The sequence below is a fragment of the Pteropus medius genome, unplaced genomic scaffold (assembly GCF_902729225.1).
Source record: "Pteropus medius unplaced genomic scaffold, Ma_sr-lr_union100, whole genome shotgun sequence".
Lineage (NCBI taxonomy): Eukaryota > Metazoa > Chordata > Mammalia > Chiroptera > Pteropodidae > Pteropus > Pteropus medius.
In genome coordinates, this window is record NW_024349801.1 from 20,474,542 (window position 1) to 20,491,963 (window position 17,422).

The 17,422-nt window shown below is 41.3% G+C and overlaps 1 protein-coding gene across 2 annotated transcripts in view; it reads right to left on the reverse strand.

Moving 5' to 3' along the window:
* Nucleotides 1-15,606, reverse strand: part of TMOD2 (tropomodulin 2) — a 41,818-nt gene extending 26,212 nt beyond the window's left edge. The window contains exons 1-3 of one of the 2 annotated variants that reach the window (XM_039889043.1): nucleotides 15,472-15,606; nucleotides 3,647-3,841; nucleotides 2,191-2,347 (exon numbers count right to left, since the gene is read on the reverse strand). In XM_039889043.1, the coding sequence (XP_039744977.1) occupies nucleotides 2,191-2,347; nucleotides 3,647-3,772 (283 nt within the window). In that variant the 5' untranslated portion in view covers nucleotides 3,773-3,841; nucleotides 15,472-15,606. Of the gene's footprint in view, nucleotides 1-2,190; nucleotides 2,348-3,646; nucleotides 3,845-15,471 lie in introns of both variants that reach the window. The other variant, XM_039889042.1, reaches the window with a different exon arrangement.
* Nucleotides 15,607-17,422: the final 1,816 nt, after the last annotated feature.

The window sequence follows — 17,422 nt, forward strand, 5'->3', positions numbered from 1 at the left end:
TAAATCCATAGTGGAGAGTTAAATGCAGCTCAGGAAACAAGGGCCCAAGCCATGTGGCATTCAGAAATGAGATTTTGGGCCTGTCTCCAGAGGTCTTCACAATAACCTCCCCCTGCTTCCAGGTCATCTGCTGGTCTTTCTTGAGGCCCTGACGACAACTCACCCTGATCCCTCTGCTCTGTTTGGAAAACTTGCTCTCTGATCATTTTGCTCAGTTGTATTGCTTCTCAGTCTTCTCCTAAGCTACAATGTGCTGCTGTATACCCCGTCTGTATCCCCATTTATTACTCAGACAGCTCCTGCACTCCTAACACTCGCCCCTCGTGAACCATAGCTGCTCCTCAGACCTCTAATCTAAGAACAAAAGACAACAGCTTTCCTCTTATTATTCTGTCATTACCCTAATACTGGATGTTAATTGGGATTTTATTGAAGATTTGACATTATAATTATTTTTCCTTTGACAATTAAATTAGTCTAATAGCAACTATACTGCAATAGAAAGAACTCCATATTTCTATGGTAATCCTTGGTTATTTGCTCAGTTCGTCACTGTTTAACTTTACTTTCTTAATAAAATGACATTATCAGTGGTGCATGATCCATTGAATGTGCATGGTTCAGGGGAGAGTCAGATGCTCTGTAAGAGAAGGCAGAGGTGCTCTGACTCATGGCAGCAGAGGGGGGCTGTGCTCCTCCTATTCCTCGCAGCCATGGCACAGAAGCTCAGAGATGGCATTCATTCAAATCCGTATTTATCGAGTGCCTCCCCTGCGTCAGTTTCTGTGCCAGAATGCAAGAGAGACACAGTCCCACTGTGGAGTTCTCAATCTAGTGTGGAACACTCACAAAACCCAAAGTAAATAAACAAAAGGATGAACACTGTCAGTGCTGTGAAAGCAATAAATGAGTGTCATGGCAGAGAGAAGGGGTCTATTTTAGACAGAGAGGTCTGGGAAAGCCAGAGGCCTTGACACTTAAGCTGAGAGTTAGAATGGAAAAAATGGGGATGTGGGTCAGAGGGAAGAGTCCACGAGAAGACACTGAGATGGGAAAAGAACTTAGCAGGTTTGGGGAATTAAACAAAAATATTGTGGCTGAGGTTTAGTGAGGGAAGGCAGTCAAAGAGGTGGGCAGGGCAAGCTCCCCCAGACTGTGAGGACCACAGCAGGGATTTGGGGCTTTAAGCAGGGAAGTGACATGATCTGATCTGTTTTTAAAAGATTGTGGTTGCCATGAGGTTATCAATGATTCCATTAGTATCCATGGGCCCAAGTTTCCATCCATGGCTGAGGAATCTGATCGGGTAATTGATATCCACCTTTCGTCCAAAGAGGGGCTCGGGGTCGGGAGCTAAGGAGGAGACTTTTCCTTGTCTTAGTTCTGAGCTCACTCCTGGCATGGAGAAACATCCCTTTGCTCTTCACAGCCTTTGCAGGTCTATCATAGTGTCCTTGAGGGCAGGGCGGGGTCTTATTCACTGGGTCTTATTCACTATGGTCCCAGTCTCTGGCAAGTAGCTGTGCACAGAAGAGGTGCTGGATGAATGAACGATTGACTGCACTGACCTCTAACGGTAGCATCTGAGGGAACAGAGACAATGTCTAAACACGGAGCAGACTTCTGCCATGGGTAAAGCACTGGGCTAAGAGAAACATACCCATGCCGATGGGACCCTCTTTCAGACACAACACTACTTCACATTTCCAAAACTTTTTCTTTGGGCCTTAAGATTATTTTTTACTGAACTAATTTGAGTACCAGCTCACTCTAATTATTAATTGAATTAGCTTCCATACTCTGCCATCTTTTTTTTAATTAATAAGCTTCATTTTTTTGGAGCAGTTTTCGGTTCCCAGAGGAAAGTATCGAGAGTTCCCATATACTCCCTGGTCTCACTCTCACAACCTCCCTCTTTAACATCCCACAGCAGAGCTCATTTATTACAATCAATGAACCAACATTGATATTATTATCACCCAAAGTCCATAGATACATTAGGGCTCACTCTTGGTGGTGTACAGTCTATGGGTCTGGACAAATGTCTATACAGACATGTATCCATCAGCCAGGATTCTCTTTAATATAAAATCCAGTTCATGGGCTCATTTCCCACCTCCCTTGCTTGACCTCTCGTGACAGTACACTAGGAGTGCCTTGCTCCCGAGACATGCCACCTGGGGTCCTTACCTTTCTTTTCTCCAGTGAAGGGCACAAAGTCTTCCCTGTCTTTCTGTTCTAAAGCCTCCTTCTCCAGGTACATGAGGAGGTGCTCGCGGTCAAATGGGCCCGTGGCTGCTTTCTGTGTCTGGTCCTTCTGTCGGAATCCAGCCGGCAGCAGTGCACTCTGTCGATATACAGGTGTGAGCAGAAAGGAAGATGTCTACCTGACTGATACCCTGTTACCCTCCTCCCCGGCTGTATATGCGGGAAGCATGGAGAAGGATACCTGTGCAGTGACGTGGGGATGTGGGTGTGAGCTGAGGGTGGATGTCCCTGGCATATCTGAGGCCCTACTTGCTCTGTGTTGAGATGAGGGCTCCCAATGAGTGCAGGCAGAATATCGATGGCTGGAGCAGCCCCTGGGTCTTCTGCAGTGATGACAAAAGGCCCGCCACCCTTCATGGCCTCTTTCCTTACAGATCCTTGGCCAAATCTGCACCCATGGTTCTCCCAGGCAGGCATATGAAGGCTCTAAGAAGGAACCAATGCGACTACACTCTCTTATTTCTAACCCCTCTCCTGGGGAAACATCCAAGCAGGTATACGTAAATATTATGGTAGATGTTGATATCTGCTTGATTAAACTTAGAGACTCCTTCCTTAAGTTTAAAAAATAAAAACATAATTTTAAAAAGTAAATAAAACATTCGAAGTATCTGGCATATCAGAATATCATATAAATAACTTCAGTGACATAATTATTTATAATAAAATCATTTTGGATGCCTCTGATCCTAAATTTAAGATAATACCAGCAGGACTGAAGAAAGTGTTTGTTAAATGAACAGTATAATGAGTTACTTAGCTTTTCAAGAGCTCATAAAAATATTAGAATCTCCATTTAAAGTTACTTGATATTTTGGTTTGAGTTATTCTACCTATTGTGGGATCGCCAAAGGTTTCAAGTTATTTATACATTTTAAAGAAATGATATATAAAAGATCTGCTTTTGGAGCTAAAGACCTGGTTTAAATACCATCTCTGACATTTACTAGTAGGGGATCTTAAGTAAATTACTTCTCCTAGTCTGTCCCCTCATTTATGAAATGGGATAATATCATTTACCTCAGGGGCTTCTGTGCCCAGCAGAAAGCGTGACTCGGAAGAAACTGGTAAGATTTGTTCTTTTTCCCTTTTTCTTTTCTTTTTCTCTACATTAGACTGGCCCTTCCTTAATCAATGGAATCTGCTTTTTCCCATTTACATTAAATTGGTTTTTGAGAAATAGATTTGCCATATCCTATTATAGATGTGGCTAAGGAGGTTCTCAAGAATTTGTAAAAGTGACCCAGAACCTATCAGAGGAAGAACACAGAATTTGCCTTTGGCGCTGAGGGCCTTCTACACTATTGTTTAAGGACCATGCCATGCCATTTATCTCATGCTATCATTAACCATACTGCTTCGGTTCCACGTCACTAACCTCAGGATCTAGGTCATCGAGAACATTTTCCAAGTGTTTCAGTTCCTCTTCTGAGAGTTTGCCAAGAAGCTCATCTTCATCAATGTTCTTGTATTTTTCCAACTCTTTTTGAAAAGGGAGTGCCATGGTTTCTTATATGCCTTTCTCATGGGCCATGAACATTTAAACAAGTCAGCTTCCTGAGACTTCAGAATACTACTAATAAGAAAAAAAAACAGTTATCTCCTTTCTGTAAACAAGACTTATTAACAAGAAACAGGGCTGCCAATGGGTCTCTCTACTGGATGAAAAACTCAACAAAAAAGGTAATGTTACCTTCATTTGCAGAGCAACCTGACCACCTACAAAGTGTTTTCATATATATTATTTCACTTATTTAGATCTTTACAACAACCTGGAAAGGAAGCCTGCACAGATATTAACAACCCATTTTACAGATGAAGATTCTGAGGTGAAAGTGGCTAAGTGCTTTGCTTAAGGCCCCAGTGCTGGGATGTGCCAGGCCTTCTGATTCCGTGTAGTGAGTGCCTTTCCACCATACTACTCTGCCTCCTCCAGCCTTTCCCAGAAAACAGTGAGGAACAATGCGCTAATTGTAAGGCAGTTGCAAGAAGCACACTTGTGTCTTTTGAGAGGGAGGGATGTGAAGAATACAAAATGGGGTTCATTCAGTAAAGAGTTTGGAACATCCGTGTGAGAAAGCATTGTCCAGTAACTCTCCTGCCATTAAACAAAGTAAGATTCTAAAATTCTGGCTGCATGGTCACTCTCTCTACTCTTCTCTCTTTTCTTCTTTCCTCCTCTCCCACTCTCTTTCTAGTCCCATTTCTCTATTGTTTCCTGAGCCATCCTCACTAATTCTTTATACCCCTTGTCCATTCTCCTTTCAACCCTCCTTTTTTATACTACCTTACTCCTAAACTTCCATTCAAAATGAAATTTTTACTTGCTCTCTTCTTTCTTGCAGAGGATTTTACAGATTTTTCCTAGAAAGATCTTCCCTAGAAGATAATAATGCATTCAGGAAATAGCAATGTACTTAGCTGGTTGTGTTTCTCCTTAGGAGGTATAATATCAATCAGATCTTTTGAGGCAATTATTATTTGCTATATACCCACTAATTGCCAGGGAGAGTTCTAGAAAACAGGAATAGAAAGACAAACAAGATATGACCTCTTCCTCAAAGAGATGACAGCTCATTGAGACACAAAAATAGGATAATACCCTTGATAAGTGTTATAACAGAAGTAATAAATAAAAGAAGCTTAAAACACATGAAGAAATAATCATTGGATAAGGGGGCAGGGCTTGAGGGGACACTGAAAAACAGGTTGAGTTTGAGACTTGAAGAGGTCATAGATATGGGTCATTCTAGGAAAAAGGAACAGCATAAACACATGCACAAAGATAAGAAAGTACAGGATAAGTTGGTGAATGCTTGGTGTGGCTAGATGGGAGGGTTGTGAGGAGGGGAGAGAAAAGAACTAAAGACATCACTGAAGGGTCTTCCCTATATGCCTTGCCAAGGAACCGGGGCTATTTTCTGTTGGGTGATAAGGAGCCACTACAAATTTTTAAGTAGGAATGAAGAACAGGTTGGCATGGAAAAAACATTGTTCTCCTTTCTTTACTAATTCAATTGCTTACCATGTACAACTTTGTGATGTTCTACTTAGGTTTCTTTTCTATATACAATGTAACTCTTTCTCTTCTAGAAATTTTAGTTTTTTCAAAATTTTTTTTAATTGGTGGTAGAGGAGATATTATGTGGGAAAAAAACCAGACACCGATGACTTTGAGTCAAAAGTGATTCAAAAAGTTGGAATTTGAACATGAAGAAGTTTTAATATTAATGAATTATTTCACTTATATTTTCCCTTTTTATGTTTGCACAAGGGAGACATATTATTTTTAAAATCTGTGTATACTCATAGCAGCTTTTTTGTAATAGCCAAAAATTGTAAACAACTTGAATGATCATTAGATGGTGGACGGATAAACAAATTGTGCTATAGCCACACAATGGAATCTACTCAGAAATAAATAAATAAAAAGAAATGAACTATTGATAGACACAATGATGTAGATGAACCTCAAAATAATTATACTGAATGAAAGAAGCTAGACCAAACAGAATGTATATGGTATAATTCCATTTATCTAAAATTATAGAAAATATAAGCTGATCTGTATGACAGAAAGCAAATTAGTAGTTTCTTAGGGATCAAAGAGCGGTAGGAAGAGACAGAGAGAGGGATTATAAAGGGGCATGAGGAAACCTGAGGGTTATGCATATGTTCACCACCTTGATTGCAGTGATGGTTTCACAGATGCATGCATGTCAAAATTTAATCAAACTGTATACTTTAAACAAATGCAATTTATTGCATGTCAATTAAAAGACTTCAAAAAAATCAATGTGTACATCTAATACAGCTCTTTCAATAAAGTAAAAATTATATATTTAAGAAGGTATGTGCCATATTTTAATTTTTTCTTAATAGTACATAAAATATTGGTGTGTTAGAGTTGGTAAGATTCTATTTGTATTTCTATTCCGAGCTTCTACTACTATGCCCCAACTCCTCATCTTTCCCTGAAGCAGACTTGCTCTCCTGATTTTCTAGATTATACCATTAATCTGCCAGTCACTTCCAAAATTCAGATTTTTCTCCGTCTTACTAAGTCCAGTTGGTTAGCACTTCTTGTAGAGTCTTATTGCACAGTACTTTTCATATCATCCCTTCTCATCACTCTTGTTTTAGGCCTTTGTTCCTTTGGGCCTGGACTACTCTAATTGCATCTTGAAAGGTTTCTGTTTTTCCCTCTAAGTCACCCAGAGCACCACGATTAGATCATCTTTCTTAATGCAACTAACAAACTACTTGCCTGGTGAAGGACTTATAATGGCTCCCTTTTGTCTACAGAATGAAATTCAGACAGTTTAGCATCTAAAGCTCCCATAATTTGGCTTTGATCTGCATTTCCCGTTTTTTGCCTTATTTACTTTCTTAGGGCAGCACCCTGCCCCACAATCCAGTTAAAATGGTTTATTCCCTCTATGGGGTAGGCAGAATAATAGCCCCCTAAGGATGTCCATATGGCTAATCCCCAGATCCTGGGACTATGTTACTTTACATGGCAAGGGACCAAGTGTGATTAAATCAAATATTTTAAATTAGAAAGATTATCCTGGATTTTCTGGGTGGGCTTAGTTAATCACAAGGGCTCTTAAAAGAGGAAGGAGGAAAGCAGAAGATTCAGAGAACAAGATGTGACCACAGAAGCATAGTGATGCAATTGTTGGCTTTGAAGATAGAGGTAGGGGCGGAGAGCCAAGAAATGTGTGCAGGCTCTAAAAGCAGGAAAAGGTAAGGAAGTGGATTCTCCTCTATAGCCTTTAGAAAGGAATGCATTGATTTTAGCCCAATGAAACCCGTTTCAGACTTCTAACCTTCAAAATTATAAGATAATAAATTTGTGTTGTTTTAAGCCACCCAACTCTGACAGTAGCTATAGGTAACTAATATATCCTCTTATTTATACACTTTCATTTTCTGGATATCTTGTTTGCCTCTCGACATCCACTCCCCACCCTGCTCTGTGCCCAGGGAAGATGATGTGTTTACACTGTATCAATGGGCTCCCTTGCTCTCTGGCTTCTGTTTGGCCAACAAGAGGCACTAGCAGGAAACTGGAGGGCAGGGGGAACAGAGTAGGAGGGTAGTTCAGAAAGCCCCAATTCCAGTAAAGCCCCAATTCCAGTCAGGCAGCTTTTTTTCTATACAGTTGCCCTCCCCTTGCTGACTTCAGGCCTTGGGATAGTGAAGGGCCCCTGTGTGGCTAGGGCCAGATTTCTGCCTTGTTGAATTCCCTAAATCCTCTCCACATATTTGTAAATGGCCTCTTTATTAAAATTCCCTCCAATTACTCAGTTTGAGTGTGTCCTCTGTTTCTTGTTGAGACCTTGGCTGATACAGTAATATTACTTGGAATGCCTTTCTTTATTCTCATGGCTTATCTACCCATACTCTGCCTTTCAGACCTGGCTAAGAGTCTGGCTCTGCAAGACCACAGACTGTCTGCACTGACCGAGACCTTAAAGCTCACCCAGTCTAGCAACATAAGAGGGTTTTTCTTCTAATTCTCTGCTCACTCCTTCTTGGTCTCTTGGTAATTCCTCTTCCTCTACCTTAAATACCAGCAGGGACCTGTCTTAGAAGTTCTTTTCTCGCACTACACATTCTCCCTGGGGGAACTCATCGCCTCCAAAGTTTTAATATCCATCCCAAAGATCCCCAAAACCATCTTAGATCTAGACTGTCCCTGAAGGCTAGATCCATGTATTTCCAATTGCTAAACTGACTTCTCTACTTGGCTGCCTCAGGCACCTCAAATGTCACAAGTACTCTTATCATCTCTCCTTCCAAATAGCTTCTCTTTCTCTAGAATTTCTAATTTCAGGAAGTTGGCCAAGAAACCAGGGAGCCATTGTTGACAACGTCTCTTTCCTAACTCCTCTCCCCCCATCAGCAAATCCTGTCCTTACCTAAACACGTTAAGAATCCACCTACTTCACTTGATTGCACTGCTTCGTCCCCCTTACCCCCTTCCAAACCCTTCAACATACAAATGGCCAAAGTGATCTTTTAAAACAACTCTGCTCTAGTTACTTAAAAATTTCCATTGGCTTCTCATTGCCTTGAGGATAAGGTTCAAATTCAGTCTGGCCTCTGTCATTCTCATTAGTCTCATCCTTCACTGCACTCCCCATGTCCTCCTGGCTTCAGCCTCCCGGACCACTTCCAATTCCTGGATCATGCCTTATGCTGTTCCCTCTGCTCAGAGCACTCTTACCCCCTCCTCCCTTGGCTCACTGCTATCCTACTCATCTTCCAGTCTCATTGTAAGCTTAATTCCTCAGAGAGGTCTTGTTGGGACCCCCAGATAAGGTCTGAGTCACTCCCCACCCCCTTGGCACATCCCTTGATCAGAGCTTTCCTTGACTTTAGTATAATTGCTTGTTTTATCTTTGTCTTCCTTGCTAATCTCTGTGAGGGTGGGGACTGTATCAGTTTTAGTCACTGTTAAAATCCTGGCTCCCAGTCTTGGCCCAGAATAGGCATCCAACAAATATTGTGCAACCAATGTCAGATGAGCTAAGAGAGGTGAAGGGATCGATCCACTGGTCCAGAGCTCATTCCACTGTGTCTGCTGCCTCAACTCTCTACCAGGGACCTTTCTGAGGCCACCCAAGCCCACAGAAGTTGCTCTGCTTCCAAATTCGAGTTGCCTATGTTATAATTTGCTGTTTATTCCTTGTTCTCTCATTATCTTTTCATGTATGTTACACATACAGTTCTCTCTCTAACTATACCACTAACTCTCAGAGGACAGAGACAGTGTCAAAATTCTTTATCTTCCTTCCTAAGCCCAGGTTTGTACTGAAATATCAATAGATATGTCAACAGATATTTCAACAAATATCTACTGACAGCCCACCTTTGTCAGACACTGCTGGAACAAAAGCAGTAAACAAAACAGATATCCTGTGCCTCGACTGAACTCCTGGTTTAGCAGTAAGAGACATTAAGTATTTATAATAACATGTTAATACTATGTAACAGTACTTGTTAAACCAAACTGTGTATGTTGTGCCAATGTAAGGGGGGAGGAGGAGTCTCTAAGCTAAAGGAGAAAAAAATGGTGCATCCTCCTGGAACACAACTTTAACTTAAAGATTTATGGGAAAGCTAGTTGTTAATTTTAAATAATAAATACAGGTATACCATGGGGGAAGAATGCACTGTTTACATAGCTTTTAAAACCAAGTCATAGATTTCTGGCTCATGGCTAGCCAACTTTAGCCCCACCCAAGCTCCACAAGGGTTCACATTTGTCCTCTCCTCCAGTTAAAGATGCCATAGTGGAAAGTTTGCCAAAGCACTGCAAGAGTTTCACCTCCAGCAGAGTATCTGTCCCATGGCATGCATTCAACATGGAACAAGACAAGAAGATACGGAAATTGCACAGTAGAATGAAGCAAAGCTAAAGAAAAAAAAAAAAAGCTTCAGGAGTCCTAGTGGGCACAAAATCAATCTAGTTAGGAAAATGGAAAACAGGTGTTAGGATTTGAACTGAAGGAAGGATGACTTAGGCCCTCAGATAATTCTTCCTATTACTCAAAGATATGAACCCTGAGAAGGAAATCAAAGTGTCTTTCTTTGCTTTTCTTTGCACTACCTTCTTTGTGTAACTGTGGCATAAAAATGAAAAATCACATACAACACGAAGTACTCAGCTTTGGTCTTGCCTATGCACAAAGACTTACAACCAAAGCCAAAACAAGTAGCCGTATATATTAAATCTAATCCAAACCTGAGACTAATTTTTACAAAAGAGTAAACAAAAACTACCGATAAAAACCTAGTGAAAGGTTTTTAAACGGACAAAACAGTGCCACAGATTGCTTAGGAGTACACACCTATCTAGAAAAGATACAAAGGACTGCTCACAGAAAGGATAGACACCACATAATAGCGGGGGAGAAGGGGAGTTTTGACTGGAGAAAGGGAACTCGGGCTTCAACTGTATTAGTGATGATTTACTCCCAAGTGGGATAATCGGTAAGTGAGAAGGTATTATTCTTTATCATATCTTTAATATTTCATAATAGTTTTTAAACAATTAGTGAACCAATCTGCACAAGAGCAAAATCTACATTTTCTAAAATGAATAAATTAGAACAAAACTGGCATAGCAATATATCCTCCAATAAAACTTGAATTGATCCTATATATTTAATTCCTTTCTAGCTATGGGTAAATACAAAGATATGCACAAAACACATAGCCTGTGTTTTGGAATTTAGCTATTTGAAGATAGCACAGTCAAGTCTGTTTCTTTTTTAAACAGCCAAATGGCACCTGCCATATTCTGGACAATTCTTGCAGAAGATCAAGAACAGAGAATGGGGTAGGCAAAAAAAAAAAAAAAAAAAAAAAAGTTACAAGATAATTGGAATGGGGAAAGTTGAAAGTGGAATGAGGAACAGATCTTACCAGAATGAAGAGTTTTTATCTAAGATTATTTTTTCCTAACTTGCCAACGTTATAACACAAAAGTTGCCAAACCTCAAATTGTGCGTGAAAAGAGTCTCCTTTTAAAAGAATATGCCCACTAGTGATTACCTGCCTCCAGGTTCAGAAGAGCACAGAATACTAAAAGCATGAGCCCTGAAGTCAACTAGCCCTGGGTTTGATGGTTACAGATCTGTGTGCAAGTGACAACCTCTCAAAGCCTCTGTTCCTTCTTCTGTAAAACAGGCTAAGAACAGTACTTATCTCAGTAGGTAGAGGTGATGCTTAACATCATAGTGTGCATATTAGGTGCAGTGCCTAGCACATACAAACCTTTAGTCAAAGCTATTTCTCATTTGTCCTTGGTCTGGGGATAATCTTCTATTTGGAGTATTTGTTCCCTCTGTTATCCTTCTCAAGATCTACTGAATATGGAGAGGCAGCATCCTATTAGAGCTGTGGGTCAGTATTACCAAGTATAGCAAGCTACCATTATGTAGGCTGGCCAAAGTACGGGATAGGTTTTGCATGTACAGGAAGTAGCTGAGAAGCTTCTTGGCTGGGGAAGAAGCTCTTTAGCATGGAAGTCTTACCGTCTGCCCAGACTGCCACCTGGTTTCTAATTTTCTTGGCAGGTTCTACTTCCTGCTGCTGCCTTATCCCTTTATCTGGACCTATTCTCTGTTTTCTAAGAAGACCCTATTCCTATTTCTTGACTTCTTGCTTTCCACTTGTGTATCTGTCTTGTTAGTTTTTAACTGCCTATTGATGCTAGAACCTCATCTTGCCTTTGGGAAGTTATGGGCTTTTCACTTCCTGACTGGTACCATGAGTTCCCTACTTTCTGTCTTTTGATTCACATATCCTCCTGGCTTCTGCCAATTATGTAGTCTTTGACCAATCTATCTTGTCTCTTTTTCTGTCACCTGTATCTCAGCAGCCAAAGCTTTGTTATAACTTATGGGTACTATATATACCTTGACTCACGACTGCTTATCAAGATGATAAGTAAGATATTAAGCAACTGTTATGGAATGGGCATTGGCCAATTAGAATGGCTGTCAGCTATACACAACAGAGATGGCTTTCCCTGCACATACTGGCTGAACAGTAGCCCAGCTCACTAGACTCTAGACCCCTCCAATCACTCTGATGAGAGGTCTCAGATTTGCTTCTTATTCATCATGTCAAGGCCTTGTGCCCTGTTTCATGAGCTCCTGTTATCCACAGTCCTAGAACTGACCTTCTCATTCCCACTCTACCCAGCTGTCACTATGGGAATCCAGGAATACTGGAGACACACATGAAAGAGATGGGGTAGCCTTGATGTCAAAACAAAAAGGTAAAATATAAAAACAGAAAGAAAATATCTATCTATCTATCTATCGATCGATCGATCGATCTATCTATCTCCCAGGAGTAGCAAAAATATCCTTTCAGCAAAAGGTTTTGTATAAAATTAAGTGTTGTATCTTAAAAGTTACTTCTGTTTTCTTGGTCTAGAAACAGGAAGTCTCTCCTGCACACCTTTTTGAACCACTTATAATCTATAAGGGAAACATTTGGTTGCATGTGATTTACAAATAAAAGGAATGAGAGGAAACCCTACAACTTCTCTTCTGTCAAAAAGCTGGATCTGTTCTTTCCCCAACGCATTCCTAACTCAAAATAAAAAGAAGCACCACGTGGAACTTCCTAATACACTGACGCAGATCTCAAATGTAGAGAGGAAAGGGACAGTGCTTTCAAGATAGTTCTTGGGTAGGGCTAGAATTTCTAAGGTTTGGAAATTATTAATATTTTGAGGTTGGAGTTAGGGAATGGGATGTCTTAAGAAAATAACTGATAGTAGCCAAGATGAACCAAAAAAGGGAACTTTCTCTGACCCCACTCACACCACCAATAGGATTTAAATGCTGGGAACTTGAAGCCACAGGTTCACTTTTCAGTTCCCCAGATTCACTGCAGCTGTCTATCACTAACTACACAGTCCTCTAGACTGCTTTTTCTTTATTTACTTATTTATTTTATTGATCTCCTCCAACTTTTTAATTTAACTCATTTCCAGTTTGCCCCAAGAATACTCACTGGCAGCGCTTGCGACTACAGCATTTATCCTGAGATAACTCACAGATTATAATGCTAACCTACTCCCTAAGTTTGCCACAAAATTTCTCGATTTTATTTTCGCATCGCTCTAGTGTATCGATAGTCTTTGGCAACAAATGACATCGTTCTATTTATAGCATTCTGTTTTTAGTAGTGGTATTTCCATTTACAAAATACAGTAATTCTCCATCACCGAAGATGTCAAATCCTGGATGTTCCACTTTGTGTTGTTCCGTGCTTTGAAATTTACCACTCGAAAAAAAATTATTAATTACTGATCATCATATATATATCTGTTAAATTAAGATTAGAGACAAGTTCTGTTTAGAAATAACTCCAAGAACTGTTTTTATATTTTATTTTCACATTGAAAACCAGTCAAATTTGCTTCAGCCTCAAAGAGCATGTTTATGTAAAATTAAATTAATGCTGGCAGTGAGCTGCACTTTTTTTTACTAAACGAGAAATGGGTTAAAAAGTTCAAATTTACAAAAAAGGTAAAACAGTACAATAAGCACTTGTATACCACTCTCTTTGATTCACCAACTGTCATCATTTTGCTATATTTCTAAACTTGCTTCCCTGACTTTATACTTTTTTCCTGATCCAGCTGAAAGTTGCAGATGTCATGACACTGCCGCCAATACCCACATCTCAAAAGAATAACGACATTGTCATACATAACCACAGCATCACTAATGCACCTAAGAAAATTAAAAGTAATTCCATAGTATTATATAACATGGAATCCATATCCCAGTTTCTCTAATTGTCTCCAAATCATCTTTTATAGCTTTTTTTTTTTTTTTTTTTGCTGATCTAGGATACAAAGTTCACATCCCACATTGATTGTTACATCACTTGAGTATTTTAATCTACAACACTCCCCCAACCCCTTACCCCAGTCTTTTTGGCAGGAACACTACATAGGTGAAGTTATGGCATTCTTACTGCATCCCAACAGGAGACTCATTCTAGGTGCTGTTAAACTTTATCACTAAGTTAAAGTGATGCTTAACCTCTCCATTGTAAGGACACATATTCCCTAAGTAATCTGTGGAGAGATACTTTGAAATGATGTTAAAATCCTGTTCTCTGACAACTTTTCATGCAAAGGTTTTGTATCCGTGAATGAGTCCTTTCCCGTATCAGTTATACTACGGTTTGCACTGCACTGGTTTTCTGGTTTTCTCCTTCCTTCTATTGTGTACTATTTATTATTCAAACAATCATTACCCCCCTCTCTTTCCTCAGTGTACACACTCTCTGGTTACTTCTTGCTGGTGCTTCCTCTCCACCTCCTGGTTGACCACATCTGACCATTTCTGCCTAGCCGTGGGGAGCCATTGCTTTCCCCTTTACCAGCTGATCTCATCACTTTACCTTCGGCAAATTAAAAACAAAAACAAACAAAAAACACGTTGCCGACAAATTTACAGTAATCTAACAAAAGTTAAAATGGTCATAATGCATATTTATTGGGTTTGATGTAAGGGAGTAGAAAAAATCAGTTTTATTTTTTTAAAAATTAGATTGCCTAAGCCCTGAAAAACTTTTCCTCCTCACTATGGAAAAGCCACTTATCTGTCACAATCAGGCTTTTTCATAATGGTGTTGAATAGAAGCACCCTCTCATCTCCTTAGTTCCCCGATATGAGAATCTTGGAAGAAGAGAGGGTTAGAAATCATTTACCCCAACGCCCCATTTTACATGGAGAAAGAAACTAAGAGAGGTGCCTAGAGTCCCCTCAGCTCCTTAACGGTAGAGCTAGGACAAGAACCTGGTTTTAAAAACACCTCCTCTGATATTCGGTCCCTTCCCAAGCGCCCCGCCACGTGATTCAGATGTTTAATGGGAAAGATGAAACCGGAGCATTCAGAGCTAATTTGCATTTTGTCTGCATCGTTTTTGAACACTTTAAGTAAAAATTCCCATTAGGAGCTTTTTATTAATATTATTATTACGACATTCTAAAATCAATCTTCATTTCTATCAGGTCAACAGGGAAAATTTAGGAAGATTCAAGGGAGCATCTGCTAACCACTACCTTAATCAGGAAAAATCTATAAGGTCTCGAGGACCTGTATCAGGCCGCTCTCTGAATGTTGCTTTCTCGGAGGCTGAAATGCCTTGCGGGTGACAGCTCCACGGATCTTAGAAAAAGACGCCAGTAGGAGTCCACCCAACCCCACCCTTCCCCATCGCCCGCTTTGACGATGCAGTGAGAGGCATTAGATTCTAGGAGCTTGTCAAACGCTCACAGAAGAGAAAGTGGGGAACAAAGCCCGGCGTGGAAAAACCCAGCCCCGCAGCACTGGAGGACAGGAGACCGCGCCCTCCCTGCAGCGGCCCGGCGGGCTGCAGAGGCTGCGGAGCCGCACTGCGGGGCGTGGGACCCACACCCTGCGGGCGCCTCCCGCCGCGTCGCTCTCTGCAGCGCTCTGCTCCGCGAAGCCAGCCGGGCCGCGGACGCAAGAGGCAGCCCCGCTCTCCGCGCCCGGCCGGCTGAACGCCGACGCTGCAGAGCATCCTCCAGCTGCAGAGAGGGCGCGGCCGCCCCCGCACTGCGGGCTGGGGCTGCAGCTGCAGACAGCGCCTGGCCCCGGCGGGCCGCCACCCACCTCCCGAGCGCTCACCCTTCAGTGCGCCCATCCTGGAGCCGGCGGTGCGGGCAGTCAGTGCGTCAGCCCCGAGGTAGCGGGGCCAGGAACAGGGGCGGCACCGTGGCCGGGCGAGCGCGGGCGATCAACAGGCGGCTCCCGGCCGGCGGGCGCGGCGCGGGGGCGCGCGGCTGCTGCGGAGCAGGCTGGGAAGCGTAGTTCAAGCGGCGCGGCGCGGCCGCGCGGAGGCGGGACCCCCTGCCTGGTCCTCGGGATCTGGGGTACCCATCCCCGCTCTCCCTTGCAGGGGTCCTCTCCTGGAATCTGCGGCCCGACCCCATAACTGCTCTGCAAGGCGAGGGGAATCACAACCTTGGGAAACAGCTAGCTGTGCAGGCTCTTTAGAGAAGCTCGGGGCTACGTGTAGGGTGGGTGGCTAGGGCTCTTCAAGCTTGCGAGGAGCTGTTGGGTGAGTGAGCACCTTTGCGTGGAAGTCTTGTCAAGACCCAGATCAGTTCCCTTGTTTTCCTAATCACATTCCCTAGTTTTCGTGTACATTCGTTATTCCTAATGTCTTGTGTGACAGACATGGTAACTTTGACTTTTTTACATTGTGCATTTGTCACAAGTTATAGCCTTTTGTTAAATAATGGGACAGATCAAGCCAGCAGTTTTCCCAGAGAAAGCTGATGGTAGGTATAAACTGAAAATAATAAAGCAATTCTATTCAGATTAGTAGGAGTAGCAAGGGTTTGATATAGTAAAGATACTTGGTGGTGTAAAATGTCTGTGTGTGATGAAACGACTGGAGCATAATTCAGATGAAGGCTGTAAAAGGAAACAGGCATAAAAATGATTTATGTTAAAGTCATAGTTGGCAGCCAAAGCAGAGATACAAGAGCAATCTGACAGTCACAGGGCCATGTTTAAGCTCTGGGAGGATGTTGACACCAAACTAAGGAAAGTGAGTTATGAAAAGGAGCGTCTTATCAATCTCCATGCGAGGAGTGCTAGAAGCCAGTAGGTGTTAATGGATGAGTGAGGAAGTAACCTTTCTACTTTTAAAACTTAATGGAAAGATATTATCCGTTGTAGTCTGTTCTTTTAAATCTTATGTGAATGTTTCAAATTTTTTTTTTATATTTTAAATTTTAATTAGCTTTAAGTATGTAGTACATTGGTTAGACATCTATATAGTTAGTAAAATGATCTCCCCAATTGCTCCCTTCCTCCCTTGACCCTCCACCTAGCCAATGTTTAATGCTAATTGTGTCTCCTATGCCATGCTCCCTATCCCCCTGACCATCCATCAGCTACTAATTTGTACTTCTTTAACCTTTCATCCCATTTTCCCAGTCCCTCAAACCTCACTCCCCTCTGTCACCAACTTGTCCACTATATTTGCGAGTCTGTTTTTGATCGGTTTGTTCTTTTTATTCCTTAAATTCCGCATATAAGTGAAATCATATAGTGTTTATCTTTCTCTGTCTGAATTAAATACCTTCTAGATTCATCACAGCAGTATCTTTTTCCATTCCCTTCCTTTTCATATGTAGAGGTCTTGTTTTCTTATACTTTCAGCCATGCTATCTTTCGGTTGGAGTACTTAATTCTATTCCATTTAAGGTAGGAATGTAGTTACCATTCTTTATTCCTGGTTTTGATACATGTTTTTCCTTTTTAAAGAAGTGCCTCTAACATTTCCTGTATTACTGGCTTAGTGGTGATAAATTCTTTTAGTTTATTTTTGTCTAGGAAGCTCTTTATCTGTCCTTCAACTCTAAATGATAGTTTTGCTGGATAAATTATTCTTGGTTGTATATGATGGGTCTTCATCCTGTCGAATATTTTTTGCCAAGCACTTCTCTCCTGTATAGTCTCTCTTGAGAAATCAGCTGCCAGTTGTATGGGTATTCCCTTATATATATTTTTTCTCTTGCTGCTTTTAAAATTCTCTCTTTGTATTTAACCTTTAGCATTTTAATTA